This window comes from Loxodonta africana, chromosome 12, assembly GCF_030014295.1.
Source record: "Loxodonta africana isolate mLoxAfr1 chromosome 12, mLoxAfr1.hap2, whole genome shotgun sequence".
Taxonomy (NCBI): Eukaryota; Metazoa; Chordata; class Mammalia; order Proboscidea; family Elephantidae; genus Loxodonta; species Loxodonta africana.
In genome coordinates, this window is record NC_087353.1 from 65,607,894 (window position 1) to 65,625,442 (window position 17,549).

Below are 17,549 nucleotides of genomic sequence, written 5' to 3' on the forward strand. Positions count from 1 at the left end.
TCCTGCCCCCACTTGGTGACCTTCTGCATGAGAAAATTGGACTTGGACAAGTGATGCACACAGTGTTTGATCATCCAGACACCTCTGTAGGGGGCAGACTAGCAGGGATGTGGCCTGCCTTAGAGTGTCACCCTAGGAGCAGGGGGTACACGTACCTAAGGAGGAAGGTCCCTCGCTTCTGGTACGATCTCCCGTCATGCTTCAGCTCCTCCAGCTTGCCTTCCAGCTGCAGGCCCTGAGACTGGCCTTGAGCGCCGGTCCTCAGAGCCATCAGTGATATGTGGGTCTGCCGGGGCTGCAACATGGAGTGGGCTGCTGGCCACCCTGCCCTGGAGGTGGACCTGAACGGCAGCTGCCAACTGCCCACCAACTCACCCCTGGGAATTACAACCTGAGAAGGGCTGCTGGCCTGGGCTGCAGCCTCCACCCCACCAGTCCAAGGGGAGCCTCACTGGCATGCTGCCACACCAAGGTCCAGTAGGATAAAGCAGCTGGGTTCCCTGGCTCACAGAGGCTGAGCTTTGTTCTGGGGTCTGTGCTGATATGGTTGGGGTTCATTTTGAAGATAAAGAAACTGAGTCTCAGAGTGGCCTAACTAGGGTGTCCAAGGTCACATGCCAAGTTAGTGGCAGTGCTAGGACATGAAGCCCTTTCCCATCTAAGCAGAGAGAGAGGGGACTCAGGTGAGAGATTCCAGGTCTCTCTGGATGGCGGAGCCCCCAGCACAGGCCACCAGGTTCTTACCCATTCCGTGTGCCTGTAGGCCGCAGTTAGGTTCAGCTCCCTCTGGGGGCCCCTCAGCCAGCAGTGAAGGATCTTCCAGTCCCGGCTGTTCTCCACATGGATCTCACTCTTCACAGGCTCATTCCAGACTGACTCGAGTTCATTCCAGCTGCGGAAAAGGCTCCGCTCCAAGGCCGTCACCGTGGAAACCTGCAGTAAGGCAAGGAAGGCCTCTGCATACCCTATTTCCTCCCCCTGGGATGCGCTTTCATTTCTTTCCCTCCCAGGGAACTCCTACTCATCCTTCAAAACCCCTCCAATGCCATCTTTGTGAGGCCTTTCCTGACTGTACTAAGAGGAGCTGGTTGCTCCTACGGGGCCTTGAGGAATGAGAAAAAAGTCTTTTCCATCTTCCCAGCCCCAGCCCCGTTTTCCCTCCTCCTCCTCAGCTCATGGAGGGAATATGATCTCATTGTGCCACTAATTACTAGCTGGCAGGGTCTATGTACCCCAAAGGGCACACGTGGACAGTTGGCCTCTCTCCCTCACATAAGTATCCCTGCTGTGGTCTTCAGAGCCTGGGAAGATCCCAGGGTAATTGTGGCCTGATTTTGGGGGGCAGGTATAGAGCATTTGTAGCCTTGTACTGGACTGCACACCCAACCCACTACTCCTAAGGATGCTGGGCACAGGCCCAGGAAGCAACACCTGGGGCTGGGGGTCCAGTTGGCTGCTGTTCCTTGTTCACTTGGCTCCTAGGAGCCTTACAGGGGAGGTGACAGGGCTAAGACAGGGTTTGGGCATTGCTGAACCTCTAGCCAAATACCTGAATGTCACACCTTGTCTCATATGTTGCTGTCCCCCTGGCCTTTCCCCTGGAATCTGCTGGCTGCTTGATTTCAGAAAAGGTACTTCCTTCTGCCAGCTGCTTGGGCCCATACCTTGGAATCAAGTTTGTCTCTTCCCCTGCACTCCCTCCCACTGCTAATTCATCAGCCCTGCCTTCAAACCAGCTGCTGAACCTGGAACCTTCCTACCACCTCTGCTGTCACCACCCTGGGCAGGCCACCATCCTCTGGTGTGTCAACGGCATGAGTTGCTGGCCACCTCTCATGCCTGTCCTGGCTCTGTCTGCTACATAGGCTTCATTGCAATCAGCAGTGGGTATAAAACTAACCTACATCTTTGGAAATATTCGGCAAAAGCCCTATTGTTCCTCACTTACAGCTACTTGTTTCCAAGGTACCATAAGACCTATCTTCAGATTTCATTTTACTTCCCCTCAGCTGTGAAGCAAGAATGTGGGAATCTACCCAAGAGACAAATGCTCCTTAGAACAACCTATTACATAAAATCAAAAGGGCAATATCTGCCCAAAAGCAAAGATGAGAAGGCAGGAAGGGGTAGAAAATCAGGGAGAAAGGAAATGGGGAACCCAGGGTGGAAATGGAGAGAGTGCTGACACGTTGTGGGGAATGAAACCAAGGCCATGAAATACTTCATGTTCAAACTATCGAATGGGAATGTAATTTGCTCTGTAAACTTTCACCTAATGAACACACAAAAAAAGAGTATGGAAATCCAGATTTTTTAAATACCCCCCTCTCTCAGGTTCACTTGGCAGCTAATTCTGATTGTTGTAAACGCTGGGTGAGCCAAACATGCCACATCTGTGGGCTGGTATGACCCATGGGTCTTGGGTTTCCCTCCTCTGCATGGAAGATCCAAACAGCGAGGAAATCAGGCTCATGTGTTGGGGTGGTCAGAGCTCCCTGGGGACCCTTCTGCTCTGCCCCACACAGCTCCTTCTGCTGGGATGGTCGTCCAGTACAGGGGCAGGGGGTGGCCAAGCACTGCTCACCCGGAGGTAGGTGGTCTTCGGGGTGTAGATGTGGATCTTGCCCTCCTTGTTCCAGCCCTGGCTCCTCAAGGCCACGTTCACCACCAGATTCTTGAGGGCCCAGGCCTTGCCCAGTGTCAGCTCCAGGATAGCCTGGAACATGGCGTGCTGTGGCCAATGTAGCCTGTGAGCTGCGGAGATCATCAGCCATGGACTCTCCAGGTTCAAGGCTCCTGTGAAGGGCAAAGAGGGGCAGAAGCCAGTAAGTGGGGCAGAAGTGGAGCCTCCAGCAGGTGGTAACTCCCTTCGGTGAAGAACAGTCACAACAGTCTCCTCATGGCCACCGCAGGTACCTCTCAAAGCTGGGAATGGCTGGGATGGGGCATGAGGGAACTTTCTAGAATGATGGTAATACTTTGAATCTCAACAGCGATATGGGTTACACAGGTATATGCACCTGTCAAAACTCATCAAATGGTACCCTAGAGATAAATGCATTTCCCTCTAGTTAAAGGTAGTGTTGTTAGTTGAACATCGAGTCATTTCAGACTCATGGAGACCCCATGTGTGCACAGTAGAACTGCTCCATAGGGTTTTCAAGGCCGTGACCTTTCAGAAAGAGAACACCAGGCTTGTCTTCCAAGGCACCTCTGGGTGAGATCAAACTGCCAGTCTTTCAGTTAGTAATCTCATGCTTAACCACCGATAAAGGTACACATGTGCATATGTCTCGGGGTGAAATATACTGATGTCTATGGCTTACTTTGAACTGCAACAAAAAATAAGACGGCTCCAGACTTTCTGGAGCCATGGAGGCTGGATGAACCCCTAAAACTGTTGCCCTGAAATAATCTTTAAACCTTAAACCAAAAATATCCCTTGAAGTCTTCTTAAAACCAGACAACAGTTTACCTTAGCTAGTAAAAAAAAAGTTTACCTTGAGTATTATGCTCTTTTAAGAACTATCTAGAAGCTCTGGTGGTGCAGTAGTTAAGAGCTTGGCTGCTAACCAAAAGGTCGGCAGTTCAAATCTACCAGCTGCTCCTTGGAAACCCTATGGAGCAGTTCTACTCTGCCCTGCAGGGTCGCTATGAGTCGGAATCATCTCAACGGCAATGGGTTTGGTTTTTTGGAAGAACTATCTAGATGGGACCAAAGTGACAACAGTAACATGAAAGATTAGATAGGAACCATAGGGGGCAGTAAGTTTGTGTTAATTAGGGGGGACAACTCTGAAAAGGAGCGTGAGAATGGTTGTACAACTGAATTTTACATGTAGAAATGGATGAATTGGCGTATGTTTCGCCACGTACATTCTCCACAACAAAAACAAAATAAATTAAAAAGAAAAAAGATGGATGGATAGGTGAACGGAGAGGTGATTAAGCAAGTACAGTAAAATGTTGGTGGTAGAATCTAGGTAGAGGGTGTGTGGATCTTCACTGTACAATTCTTTTAACTTTTCAGTATGTCTGGAATGTTTTCATAATAAAACGCTGGAAAAAAGAACTAGAGGCAAGGGTTTGGTAAAAGCTGGATGGGGCAGTGTAGTGTGGTGATAAAGAGCATGACCATTGCTCTTCCAAGCTATGTGATGTCTTTGAGCCTCTCCTTCCATCGTGATGAACTAAACTAGGCTGCAGAACCCCCCTCATATTTTGTGATGATTATTCCAATTCATTCACTCAAATACTGCTGCTTGAGGCTCTTGGGATCTGGCAGTAAACAAACAGGCACAGTTGCTGCCTTTTGTAGTCTTGGGGCAATGGGGAAGATGGTGAACAAATAAACACACAAGTGCCCACCTAAGTGGAACATGCTGAGTGCTGTGAAGGAAAATAAAGAGGGAATTTTATTAAGATCAGGCAGGTCACTGAAGGCTTCTCGGAGGAAATAACCACTTAGCTGAGACCTAAATTACAGATAAGTGCCAGTGGAAGTAGAAGGCAATCCCTACTGGAGATGGGAGATTTACTCTCTGCGGAGATTTACTCTCTGGGAGGCAGGGGCACCAGGCACAGCAAGGGCAGGCGGTGATCTGCCAAGCTGAAAACAGGGAGATGCTGAATAGAGAGTAGACCAGTCCTCTCCCCACTGCTATCCCTCCCGGCAGGAGATGGGAAGTTTGCTCCATAAAAGAACAGAATAACTAGAAAGAAAAGATCCATAGATGCAGACCCTGGGAGACCCCAGTGAGTGCCAGGTCCCCACTGTTATGAATTGAATTGTGTTCCACCAATATACATGTTAGAATCCTAACCCCTATACCTATAAATGTAATATAATATAATCATCTTCCATAATGTAATCAATAAATCAGTTGTGGTCATACAAGTGTAAGGTAGGTCCTAAACCTAATTGCTTCTGAGTTATATAAAGAACAGCATAGAGACAGAGACAAGCAAGCACAAACTGGGAAGACAGATGCCATATGAAGATCACAAGGAATGCACGGGGCTAATGATAAGGAAGGAACTGACATGGCCAAGACCCTGATTTAGACTTTTAGCCTCCAGGACTGTGAGAAAATTAATTTCTGTTCTTTAAAGCCACCCACTTGTGGTATTTGGGTTACAACCGCATTAGGAAACTAAGACACCACCAGGGACTGATTGCCCAGTAAGCAAGGTTAGCACGAGCTGAGGGCATCAACAAAACAGGATCACCAGTTGTTCAAAGCAAGACTCATAGATGCCAAGCAGACAGGACACAAGGAAAAGTGAGCACGGTAGTGGAAGGGAACTGGCAGGGCATTAAACGAAACTGATACCAGCTCCAGTGCGTAAGAATGTGCTGGCCGGAAATAAAATTCACGCAGGGTCATGAGGGCATCCACATGCAAGGTTGTTTAAGCTATGAGGCTCCTACCTCTTCAACACCTTCATTGACATCTGTCTCCTACAGTCCCCTCCCATGTAACTGAAACTCCTTATCTCAGTGGGTCTCTTGGGAGTATACTATTTCTTTCCAGTAAACAAGAGGCGAGGGTGCGCTGTCAGAGTCTAACTCTTGTTATATTTAGCCACTAAAAATTTTCTAATCCAGTTCATCTCATTCTGTTAACATGGCATATGCCACTTTTGTATTCAATCGCTAATATTATAAAAAAAAATTATAGTCGTGCTTAAAAAGAGGTTACATCATGGATAGGTAAGACACACACTTACACATATACATGTACACATGTATATACATATATAACTCACATTTCCCATTCATATGTGTCAGCAAGCAGAGGAGGGGACACCACAGATTATCAGTGTTTAGGGCCCTCACGTGCCTTAATCCATCCCTGGACACCACCCAATTGCTCAAAAGGGAAGCCCAGCAGTCAACAAGTACTCCCCACCCCCAAGTAACTCACTCTTCAACCTGAGCACAGACCCAAGATCTCCTGATATTTGGGGAAAGCCTCTAACAGGAAAGACAGAAACAAGAAGAAAATCACAAGGAATGGATAAAACCCCCCAAATTCCATAATTTATACCTCAGAGAAGATATTGCATTCATGAAACCAAAACCAAAACCCGTTGCCATTGAGTCAATTCCGACTCATAGCGACCCTATAGTTGTTCATGAAACTGGATGCTATTAAAAAAAAAAAAAAGGGAACTTTCCACAACAAAAAAGTTCTTAGAAATATACAATAGCCAAAACATAAGTGTCAGTAGAAGGGTTGGCCGATGAGGTTGAGGAAATCAGCTCTCAAAATAGAACAAAAGGAAAATGAGATGGAACAAAGGAGAGAAAAGAAGAGACTCAGTTTCTGACCAACATCTGACCAAAAAGAATTCCAGAAAACAAAGGAAAGGAAATTATCAAAGAAATTGTACAAGAAAATTTCCCAGACCTGAATGATGAGTTTCCAAATTGAAAGGGCTTTTGCTAAGTGCCCAGTGCAATGGACAAACATAGAATCACAACAAGGCCGTCATCATGAGATTTTAGGCACTAGGAATAAAGACAAGCTCCCAAAAGCTTCCAGAAAGTGAGAAAATCACAAAGGATCATGGATCAGAAATAGCATCAGACCTCTCAACTAGTTCTAAACGACAGTGGAACTATCTTCAAAATCCCAAGGGAAAATTATTTCCAACTTACAATTCTCTGCTCAAATTATCCAGGTAAAATGAAGGGACTTTAAACATTCAAAACTCATTTCCATTAGGTTGATTTTGAATCACAGAGACTCTATAGGACAGAGTAGAACTGTCCCATAGGGTTTCAAAGCTGCTGTACATCTTTACAGAAGCAGACTGCCATATTTTTCTCCCGTGGAGCGGCTGGTGGGTTTGAACCACCAACCTTTTGGTTAGCAGCCAAGCACTTAACCACTGCTCCACCAGAGCTCCTTTTAAACATTCAGGGGCTCTCAAAATGTTTACTTTCCATGTGTTCTATTTCAGGAAGCTTCTGAAGGATGTGCTCGACCAGAATAAAGGAGCAAATCAAGAAAGAAGATGACATGGGATGCAAGAAACAGGGGTTGTGACCCAGAGGTGGAAGAAATTCTCAGGGTAATGGTGAAGGGAGGACCACAGCTGTTCCACTAGTCTACACTGGAGCAGGAGGACAGAAGCTCCAGGGAGAGTCTCCAAGAAAAATAGGATAAATGTTCGAAGCCAATACATTATCTGATACGTTTGTCTGGAGAAGAGTTTTGTTATGTCTAGAGAGGAGTTTTGTTACGTTGAGGAAAATTCTGGAAAACTAATCAAATAGGGGGAGAGGCAATTATAACTCTGGGAAAAAACAAAAAAGTTGCAATCTTAGTACAACATGTGTCTCAGCCATGAAGAACATTTACAGAGTCAAAATTATGTAAACATTGAACACCGATTTAACAAAATGTTAATCCTCTTTTAGGAGGATGGAGGGAAAGAGACCTTTGAAAAGGGCTGGCATAAGAAATCCTTAGTAAGAAATCTATGGAGAATGCCTAAAACAGAAAAATCAAGAAATAGCAGCATGATGGTATTATTTTCAAATACAGAGGGTAAAAGAAGAAACATCTCAAATAGCTTATAGTGACTGCTTGGTGAGTAAGACTTGAGTCAGGAAGACATGGAGCAGATTACTGTTTTTGTTATACACCATTTAAAAATTTTTTTTTAAATTTCAAGTATATACAAAAGTAGAAACCGTAATATAATGAACCAGCCATACGACAATTACTCAGCTCCAACAACAACGAACTCATTGTCTAATTCACTTTTTAAATTAATTCAAAGAATTGTTGTTGTTGTTGTTAGATGCCGTCGAGTCAGCTCCAACTCATAGCGACCCTATGCACAACAGAAGGAAATACTGCCCGGTCCTGCGTCATCCTTACAATTGTTGTTATGCTTGAGCTCATTGTTGCAGCCACTGTGTCAATCCATCTCATTGAGGGTCTTCTTCTTTTCTGCTGACCCTGTACTCTGCCAAGCATGATGTCCTTCCCCAGGGACTCATCCCTCCTGACAACATGTCCAAAGTACGTAAGACACAGTCTCGCCATCCTTGCTTCTAAGAAGCATTCTGGTTGTACTTTTAAGACAGATTTGTTCGTTCTTTTGGCAGTCCATGGTATATTCAATATTCTTTGCCAACACCACAATTCAAAGGTGTCAATTCTTCTTCGGTCTTCCTTAATCATTGTCCAGATTTCACATGCATATGATGTGACTGAAAATACCATGGCTTGGGTCAGACACACCTTAGTCTTCAAGGTGACATCTTTGCTCTTCAACACTTTAAAGAGGTCCTTTGCAGCAGATTTACCCAATGCAATGCGTCTTTTGATTTCTTGGCTGCTGTTTCCATGGCTGTTGATTGTCGATCCAAGTAAGACGAAATCTTTGACAACTTCAATCTTTTCTCTGTTTATCGTGATGTTGCTTATTGGTCCTGTTGTGAGGATTTTTGTTTTCTTTATGTTGAGGTGCAATCCATACTGAAGGCTGTGGTCTTTGATCTTCATTAGTAAGTGCTTCAAGTCCTCTTCACTTTCAGCAAGCAAGGTTGTGACATCTGCATAACGCAGGTCGTTAATGAGTCTTCCTCCAATCCTGATGCCCCGTTCTTCTTCATATAGTCCAGCTTCTCGGATTATTTGCTCAGCATACGGATTGAATAGGTATGGTGAAAGAACACAACCCTGACGCACACCTTTCCTGACTTTAAACCAATCAGTAACCCCTTGTTCTCTCCGAACAACTGCCTCTTGATCTATGTAAAGGTTCCTTATGAGCACAATTAAGTGTTCTGGAATTCCTATTCTTCACAATGTTATCCATAATTTGTTATGATCCACAAGTTGAATGCCTTTGCATAGTGAATAAAACACAGAAAACATCCTTCTGGTATTCTCTGCTTTCAGCCAGGATCCATCTGACATCACAATGATATCCCTGGTTCCACGTCCTCTTCTGAAACCGGCCTGAATTTCTGGCAGTTCCCTGTCAATACACTGCTGCAGCCATTTTTGAATGATCTTTAGCAAAATTTTGCTTGCGTGTGACATTAATGATATTGTTCTATAATTTCCACATTCAGTTGGATCACCTTTCTTGGGAATTTCAAAGAATAAACTATAGTAAATCTGTTTCTAAAAAGCAAGGAAAACAGTGTTCCAAGGAGAACAGCAGCAAATGCTAAGGGCCTCTCAAAATGTTTACCTGCCATGTACCCTCTCCCAGGAAGCTACTAGAGGATCTGCTCCATCAGAACAAAGGAGTAAACCAAGGTAGGGAACAATTTATCATGTTTGGGAAACAGAAACGAGCTCAATGTGGCTGCAGGACAAGAGGTAACAGGAAGAGTGGGGATAAGAGAAGATTGGTGAGGTAGGCAGGGGCTAGATCATGTTGAGCTTTACAGGTCAGGGTAAAAAGTCTGGCTGTAATTCTAAGTGTCATGGGACACAAAGGAGGTAGTGAGGCAAAACAAAAAGGAAAGGGTTCTAGGTGGTTGGCACACCTTGAACAAGGGCCTAGAGGCCAGAAATCCGAACCACTAGTGAAGGATACTCCAGTCAACACTCACCTTCCCACTTCCACAGGGTGGCCCGGGATCTGTCCTTCCACTGCAAGCCAGCCACCAAGGGCAGCCGCCCATTGTACTGCACCTTCAGGTGTGTGCTGCTCTCCACATGGGGCTGGCGGAGGCTTGAGTGGTACAGCTGTGTCCGGTAATCCATCTGCCTCTCAGGCACCTGCAGCACAAACTGGAGAAATTCCACACCCAAGATGCCCATTGCATCATGCCACTCCCAGCCCAAAATGTTCCGCTTGTTCTTCACTATAGCAACTAAGCCCCTGGCTGTCAGGATCTGCCCCGACTCCACCACCCAAGCCATACAAGCCATAGCTCCTATTGTTCTGCACCTTACCTGTTACCTTCTAAATATACAGGTGAGAAAGTAAAAAATATCTTGGACTGAAAATTAAAAATCTGCCCAGCCATTCATCAGACTGATATAAGAGACACAGATTAAGTCAGAAACTTCACATCGTGACATCTGCCTCAGAGACCCTCCTGACACACACACACACACACACACACACACAAACACACACATCTACCTATGGAGGCACATCCATGGTTGTTCAGACACGCCCTTGTAAAAACCACCAAGAGGGAACTGGACAAACAAAATGTGGGAGAGCCACACATGGAATACTGCACGGCCACTTAAAAGATTACAATCTATCCCTACAAAATAACATAGAAGGAAACAGCCTAAATGGCTATCCACAGATGAATGGATAAACCAAATGGGGTACATACACACATACAGTGGACTATTTCTCAGTCATAAAGCGAAATGAAGTCCTAATACATGCTATGACACGGATGAAGTTTGAAAACATCATGCTGAGCCAAGTAAGTCAGTCACAAAAGGACAGATACTGTATGGTAGTATCACTTACGTGAAATAAGCAAACATAGAAAAGCCAAAGATGATTAACGGTTACCCAGAGTGAGAGGGAGGGGAAAGGGGGAGTTTTTGCTAAGTGGGTGTTGAGTGTATGTTAATGGTGGTGGAATAATTTGGAAAAGGATAACGAGAATGGCTGTACAACATGAAGGATGTAATCAATGTCCCTGCACCATACATAACTACAGACACTGTATTGACAGTGTTCTAATGTGTATATTGCACAGTAAGAAAATTAATAAAAAATGTTAAGTGTAAGAAAAACTAAGTGTGGGGTATTTGGGAACTCTCTTACTATCTTTACAACTTTTCTGTAAATGTACAACTATTCAAAAATAAAAAAGCTTATTTAAAAAAAAAAAAAAGACATGGAAAGTTTTCCAAGACCCATTGCCGAAGAAGGCACAGCAAGACACACCAAGTGAAACTATGTGCTTCTGACAAGACCACAGAAGAAACGAACAGGAGAACATCTCTGCTCTGTGTCTTAGACTATAACCACTGTCGCCTCCAGGTGGCTGACAAGGAGACCAGGATTGGGGTGGCATTGGTTAAAGGGAATTTTAGCCTGATTTTATTTATTTTCTTAATCTTATTTTCTTGTTGGTGTTGGGAATATACACAGCAAAACATAAACTCATCCAACCATTTCTACATGTACAATTCAGGCACTGGTTCCATTCTTTGAGCTGTGCAACCATTCTCACCCTCCTTTTCAGAGTTCAATTTTAGCCTCATTTTAAATGACTTATTTTTTTTACAAGGTGAATTTATTCATGCAGTATTGGTACAAGTTAAAATCAATTTAAAAATAAACACAAAAAGTGTGTGTCTTATAAGAGCAGATCACCTGTTCAGTTGACGGGCACACATCAATCCCAACATACTAAAAAGAATGAACTCTGTTTTTGGGTTCAGTTGTGTCCTCCAAAAAGATATGTTAAAGTCATAACCTTCATGTGGTTGACTGAATCATGTCCCCCCAAAATATATTACTGGAGTCTTGGCCCCTGTACCTGTGGATGTGATCCTATTTGGAAATAGGGCTTTCTTTTGTTATGTTAATTAGGTCATACCAGTGGAGAGTGGGTCCTAAACCTAATCACATCTGAGTTATAAAAAGAGCAGATGGACAGAGACACACAGGAGTTACACAGACGCCATGTAAGGACCCTTCCATCTACAAGCAAAGGAGTGCCAAAAATACTAGAACTAGGAGAGGCCCGTGGAAAGAACTGATACAGTTGAGACCCTGATTTGGACTTTCAGCCTCCAGAACTATGACAAAATAAATTTCTGTTCTTTAAAGCCACCTGCTTGCAATATTTTGTTATGGCAGCACTAGGTAACTAAAACACCACAACTAACCAATCAACCCATTGCTGTCGAGTCAATTCTGACTCATAGTGACCCTATAAGACAAAGCAGATCTGCCCCATAGGGTTCCCAAGACTGACAGTCATGTCTTTCTCCTGTAGAACACAGTGGTGGGTAAGACACCCCAGTACTTATGAATATGACCTTTTTCGGCAATAACGTCTTACACATGTAATCAAAATGAGGACGTACTAAATTAGGGTGGGTCCTAATCCACCATAAGGAGCCCTGATAGCGCAGTGGATAAAGTACTTGGCTCCTAACTGAAAGGTCGCCAGTTCGAACCCAAGTGGTGCTCTGTGGGAGAGCGATGTGGCAGTCTGCTTCTGTAAAGATTACAGCCTTGGAGACCCTATGGGGCGGTTCTACTCTGTCCCATAGGGTTGCTATGAGTCGGAATTGACTCGACGGCAATGGGTTTGGGTTTTTTTCCCTAATCGAATATGGCTGGTGTCCTTATAAAAGAAGAGACCCAGACATAGAGGGAATACAGCCACATGACCACAGAGGCAGAGGCTGCAATGAGACCTTTACAAACCAAGGAATACCCGAGGCCACCAAAAGCTGGAAGAGGCAAGGAAGGATTCTCCCCTAGAGCCTTCAGCGGGAGCATGGCCCCATCGCCACCTTGGTTTAGGACTCCCAGCCTCCAGAACAAGGAGCCCTGGCAAGGCAGTGGTTAAGCACTCCACTTTTTACTAGCCAAAAGGTCCGTGGTTTGAACCCACCAAACGCTCCATGGGAGAAACATGTGCAGTCTGCTTCTGTAAAGATTACTGGCTTGAAAACCCTATGAGGCAGCTCTTCTCTGCCCTATACAGTTGCTAAGAGTTGAATCGACTTGACAGCAAAGGGGTAAGCCTCCAGAACATAGGGGTCCCTGGGTGACGCAAATGGTTAAACACTCAACTGCTAGCCAAAAGGTTGGCAGTTCAAACATACCCGGAAGCGCCTCAGAAAACAGGCCTAGTGATCTGCTTCCAAAAGGTCACAGCCTTAAAAACCCTATGGAGCAGTTCACTCTGCATGCATAGGGTCAAATGGGGTCGCCATGAGTCGGAATCAACTCCATGGCAACTAATAGCAACAAGAAGTCTCTAGAACTGTGGACAATAAATTTCTGTTGTTATAAACCACCCAGTTTGTGGTACTTTGTTGCCACAAACAAAGCCCTAAGAAGCTAATACACCCTCCCAAGGTAAAACCTAAAAATGAACTCTTGTTCCCAAAACACATTTTACAGTTGGAAAACTGCATTTCACAAGCCTAGCAGATAATGGCGGCCAGGTCCTTGGCAGGTGTTGGCACTCAGAGGCCCCCCTCATGGAGTTAGGTGCTCATTTGCCTGGAGCCTGGAGGTGAAAACGGTGATGTTGCTAAGCCTGAATTTTGGCTGTGGGGTTGTGACTTAGCAACCAGGGCCTGAGGCTGACACACTAGGGCCTTCCCAGCTCCCGCCATCCCTGCTGGCCTGCAGGGACTCGGCAGCTCACCTCCATGAAGTAGTTGCTCAGGGCCGGGCCTGAGTCGTTCCTAAAGGTCTGGCTGACACGGAGGCGCCTCTTGTTGTTGGCCTCGTCCCAACGATCCCCAAAGCTGGCCTCCAGCTGCGAGTGTACGAGGCCCGAGTCCTCCTTGTGCTGAACCTGGACCTGAGACACACACTCCAGTGAGACCCCCTGAGGCCTGCCCAGTCCCCGGGCTCTTCTCCACCACCACCCGTGGGGCACAGGTAGGCTTACTTTCTGGGGAGAAGGTTCTATGAGGCACGGATTTTTTGCATTGATTTTGATTTTTTAATTTAAGAACTATGTTACTGCATTAGAATATGATTCATCATGATGACTAAGTTTTTTACACCCTAGTTTTTTAAATTTTGCACCTGAGGTGAGTGTCTTAGTCACCATGCCCTACCTAGTCTGCTCCCCAACATGGTGCTAGAAGGGGCGGCAGCCCTGCAGGCCCTCTGGGGAAATGATGCTGATCTGCTTCATGTAAACCTGGGGCTTTGCTGCCCCTCACTCTTCCATGGCAGCTTCTGGTCCCAGCTTCCTGGATAGAGCCTACCTGGCTCAGGGTCTCACACCTTCAGGCTCCTGGGATTCTCTCCCACCTCTAGGGACGTGGTTGAGGCAACATATTCTTCCTGAGTGTCAAGAGGGTGCCAAGCTTGGCACTGGACACCAGGTACCCAAGAGTAACAAGCTAGACATGGACTTTGCCCTTGTGGAGGAGACAGTCCCGTGGCGAAGGCGGATCTTAAAACAGGTAAATGAACAAATGCTCCCTTTGTTCATCCTTCCAGCCACTCTGGCTGCCTACCAGTCCTTTACACGTTCCAGTCTCCCTCCTACCCCAGGGCCTCTGCACAGGCTGGTGCCTCTGCTTTCATGGGACTGATATTGCCTCATGTTTTCATTTTAGCTTAAACATTACCTTCCCAAAGAATCCTTTCCCAGTCCCGCATCCAAACTAGACTCCCCTCTGCTGTGCTCGCTTAACCTCTGCTCTGTTTACCACTCATGGAAATTAGCTTTCTGTTGATCTGGCTTTCCTCTCTCTCTCTCTCTGTCCCCCTGCCACTCAGCAGTGGGGTGGCAGGGACCAGGTGCTGCCTTTGTTCACAGACGAACCCCCAATACTGGGAATACTGTAGATGTTTAGTAAATGCCTATGTTACGGGTTAACCTGTGTCTCCCCAAAATATGTTATAAATCCTAACCCCTATAGTGGTTATGGAGCCCTGTTGGCACATCGGTTAAGACCTTGGCTGCTAACCAAAAGGTTGGCAGTTCAAATCTACCAGCCACTCCTTGGAAACTCTATGGGGCATTTCTACTCTGTCCCATAGGGTCACTATGAGTCAGAATTGACTCTACAGCAATTGGTTATAGTGGTTATAATCCCATTCAGAAATGGGTTTTCTTTGTTATGTTAATGAGCCAGTATTAGCGTAGGGTGTGCCTTAAATCAATCTCTTTTGAGATATAAAAGAGCAGATGAAGCAAGCAAGCGTAGTTGGGGGAAGAGAGATGCCCCACCACATGAGATCTCCAAGGAACCAAGACACAAAAGCTGAAAAGAGACAAGGACCTTCCCTCAGAGCCGACAAGAAAGAGAAAGTCTTCCCCTATAGCCAGTGTCCTGAATTTGGACTTCTAGCATCCTAAACAATGAGATAATAAATTTCTGTTCGTCAAAGCCACCCACTTGTGGTATTTCTGTTACAGCAGCTCCAGGTAAGTAAAGCAGTCTGTCTGAATGGTTCATTTTATGTGTCAGCTTGGCTAGGCTACCGTGCCCAGTTGCTTGGTCAGACATTTAGTCCAGATGCTCTTATGAAGTAATCAAGAAAAAAAAAACCAAATTCGTTGCTGTCAAGTCGATTCCGACTCATAGCAACTCTACAGGACAGAGTAAAACTGCCCCATGGGGTTTCCAAGGAGTAGCTGGTGAATTTGAACTGCCTACCTTTTAGTTAGCAGCCATAGCTCTTAACTACTTCATGTGATTAAATCAGCTGGCCTTAAGTAAACAGATTAAAATCCTCTATAAAATATGGGCGGGCCTTATCCAATCAGCCTTAAGAACAAAAAGGGAATTTTCCCTAGGGTGTATTCTGCCTCCAAACTATATACAGGTATCTTGCCAGAACTCTTCTCCTCTTCCTATCACCTGACCTATGGATTTTGGGATACTTTCTCTCTCTGGACATATGGATACATATATACATATATACACACATACATAAAAAATACACACATATATATACCATTGGGTCTGTTTCTCCAGAGAAACCTAAGACAATAAATAAATGACTTAAATAAAAAATAATTTAAATAAATGCAGAACTGAAGACAAGGCCTGAAGTTCCAAACCCTGATCTGTCTGCCGTAGCTACATGACCTTAAGCAAGTCCACCTCTTTGAGGAGTTTGGGGTGCTCAAGCCCCCACCACCCCCGGCCCCATTGCACTCCAGTCCCCTGCTGAGCACCTACCTTGTGGTTGAAGGCAGGGACCTGTGTGCAGTGGAGCCTGTGGCCCAGCGCCAGCCTGTAGATGCCGCCTGCACCGTGCTCTGCCCGCAGCTCCTGCCTGGTGCTGCACTCCTGCTCTGGCCGCCTCGCCTGACCTGTGTCCGTCAACCCGAGGCCCTGCCTTTCTGCTCCCAGGCAGCCCCCAACCCAGTCGGGCCTCAGCCAATGCCCCCCGCCCCGGGGGCCTCCCCCACATAGCTCCATTGGAACCCACTGATGGGCAGTTTTAAGAGATGGGCAGGATGTCTGCCCACCTCCTGTTTCTCTGCCCCGCCTCCCCATGTGTACTTGTTTTTTAATGGGGAGGTACACAGTCACATTCAGAGCGAAAGGGGCAACTAGTGGCTAAGGACATGGCAAGAGCAGCGCCTTCACCCCCGTAGCCCCAAACCCCAGGCGGGGCAGGTCCCACCAACCCACCCCACCCCACCAGGTGCCAGTGTGTACCCTGGAGGCCGTACTTGATCCTCAGGATGTTGGTCCAGTGGTGGCCCCGAAGCTGCAGCAGGCCCAGGGTGTACAGCCCCAGGAGCCCCGGCAGAAAAAGGTCACCACCCAGGGCCACTACCTGTAGCCCGTCCTCCACCTTCTTCTCCAGCAGCACTGTAGGGAGGAAGTGATGGCCGAGAGGCGCAGGACTGGCGTATGGCTCCACCCAGGGAATGACACCCCTACCCCCAGGACCAGGCAAGAAAATGGGAGGCAGGAGACTGCAGGGACCAGGCCAGGGTGAGCTGCTCCCAACCCCCGATTTCTCATGCCTGAGGGAGGCTGACAATGGGGCTGCAGGTAGTTTTATTTGCACTGTGGGTGGCAACTCAGAAAATCCATTCTGTGGGTCCTAGGTCCCTAGATGGTACACACAGTTTGTGCTCAACCTCTAACCTACAGGTTGGCAGTTCAGCCCCACCCAGCAGTACCATGAAAGAAAGGCCTGGTGACCTGCTTCCATAAAGATTAAGGCCAAGAAAATCCCACGGGCAGCTCTACTCTGTCACATGGGGTTGCCATGAGTCGGAACTGATTCAACAGCACACAATAACAATGGGCAAAAGTTTTTTAAAATGAAGTCGAAGTAAAATGGAATGGAAGAGAAGAGAAATGGCGGTGTGTATGTGTTATCTGGGTAAATTCTACTTTCTGAAACATTGGTTTCTGCTCCATGAGTATGTGTGCACACTGATGTTCAGCCAGAACGCACAGTACGGCAAGGCACTTGTTAAAACACTGAAAAACGCTCCTGCCGCGTGGTCAGCACAATCCTTGGCCTGTACAAACTGTTAATGCACTTGGTGCTAACCAAAAGGTTGGAGGTTTGAGTCTACCCAGAGGCGCCTCAGAGGAAAGGCCTGGCTATCTACGCCTAAAAAAGCAGTCATTAAAAACGCTGTGGAGCACAGTTCTACTCTGACATACATCAGGTCACAATGAGTCAGAATCAATTGGATGGCCACTGGGAAATGCGGTCAACAGCCACCACTTCAAGTGTCACTGTCCCTGACCTTCCTCAGGATTCCCCAGAATGCCTCATGGCGAGCCCCTAAAGGTGACACCCAGGCCCACTCCAGCACAACAGGAGGCATGTTCTTGGACTGACCAGTGCCTGGGCCAGCCCCTGCATTCAATATTTTAAACGGTACGCTGTGTCAT

At 46.4% G+C, this 17,549-nt stretch overlaps 1 protein-coding gene across 9 annotated transcripts in view; it reads right to left on the reverse strand.

Annotated features, from left to right (window-relative positions):
* LOC104846619 (uncharacterized) overlaps positions 1–17,549 on the reverse strand; it is a 157,555-nt gene that overhangs the window by 86,051 nt on the left and 53,955 nt on the right. For all 9 annotated transcript variants that reach the window (XM_064295590.1, XM_064295589.1, XM_064295588.1 and 6 more), the window contains 7 exons: positions 16,347–16,502; positions 15,861–15,994; positions 13,355–13,513; positions 9,590–9,770; positions 2,585–2,796; positions 745–933; positions 156–295 (listed from right to left, as the gene is read on the reverse strand). In XM_064295590.1, coding sequence (XP_064151660.1) covers positions 156–295; positions 745–933; positions 2,585–2,796; positions 9,590–9,770; positions 13,355–13,513; positions 15,861–15,994; positions 16,347–16,502 — 1,171 coding nt within the window. The remainder of the gene's footprint in view (positions 1–155; positions 296–744; positions 934–2,584; positions 2,797–9,589; positions 9,771–13,354; positions 13,514–15,860; positions 15,995–16,346; positions 16,503–17,549) is intronic.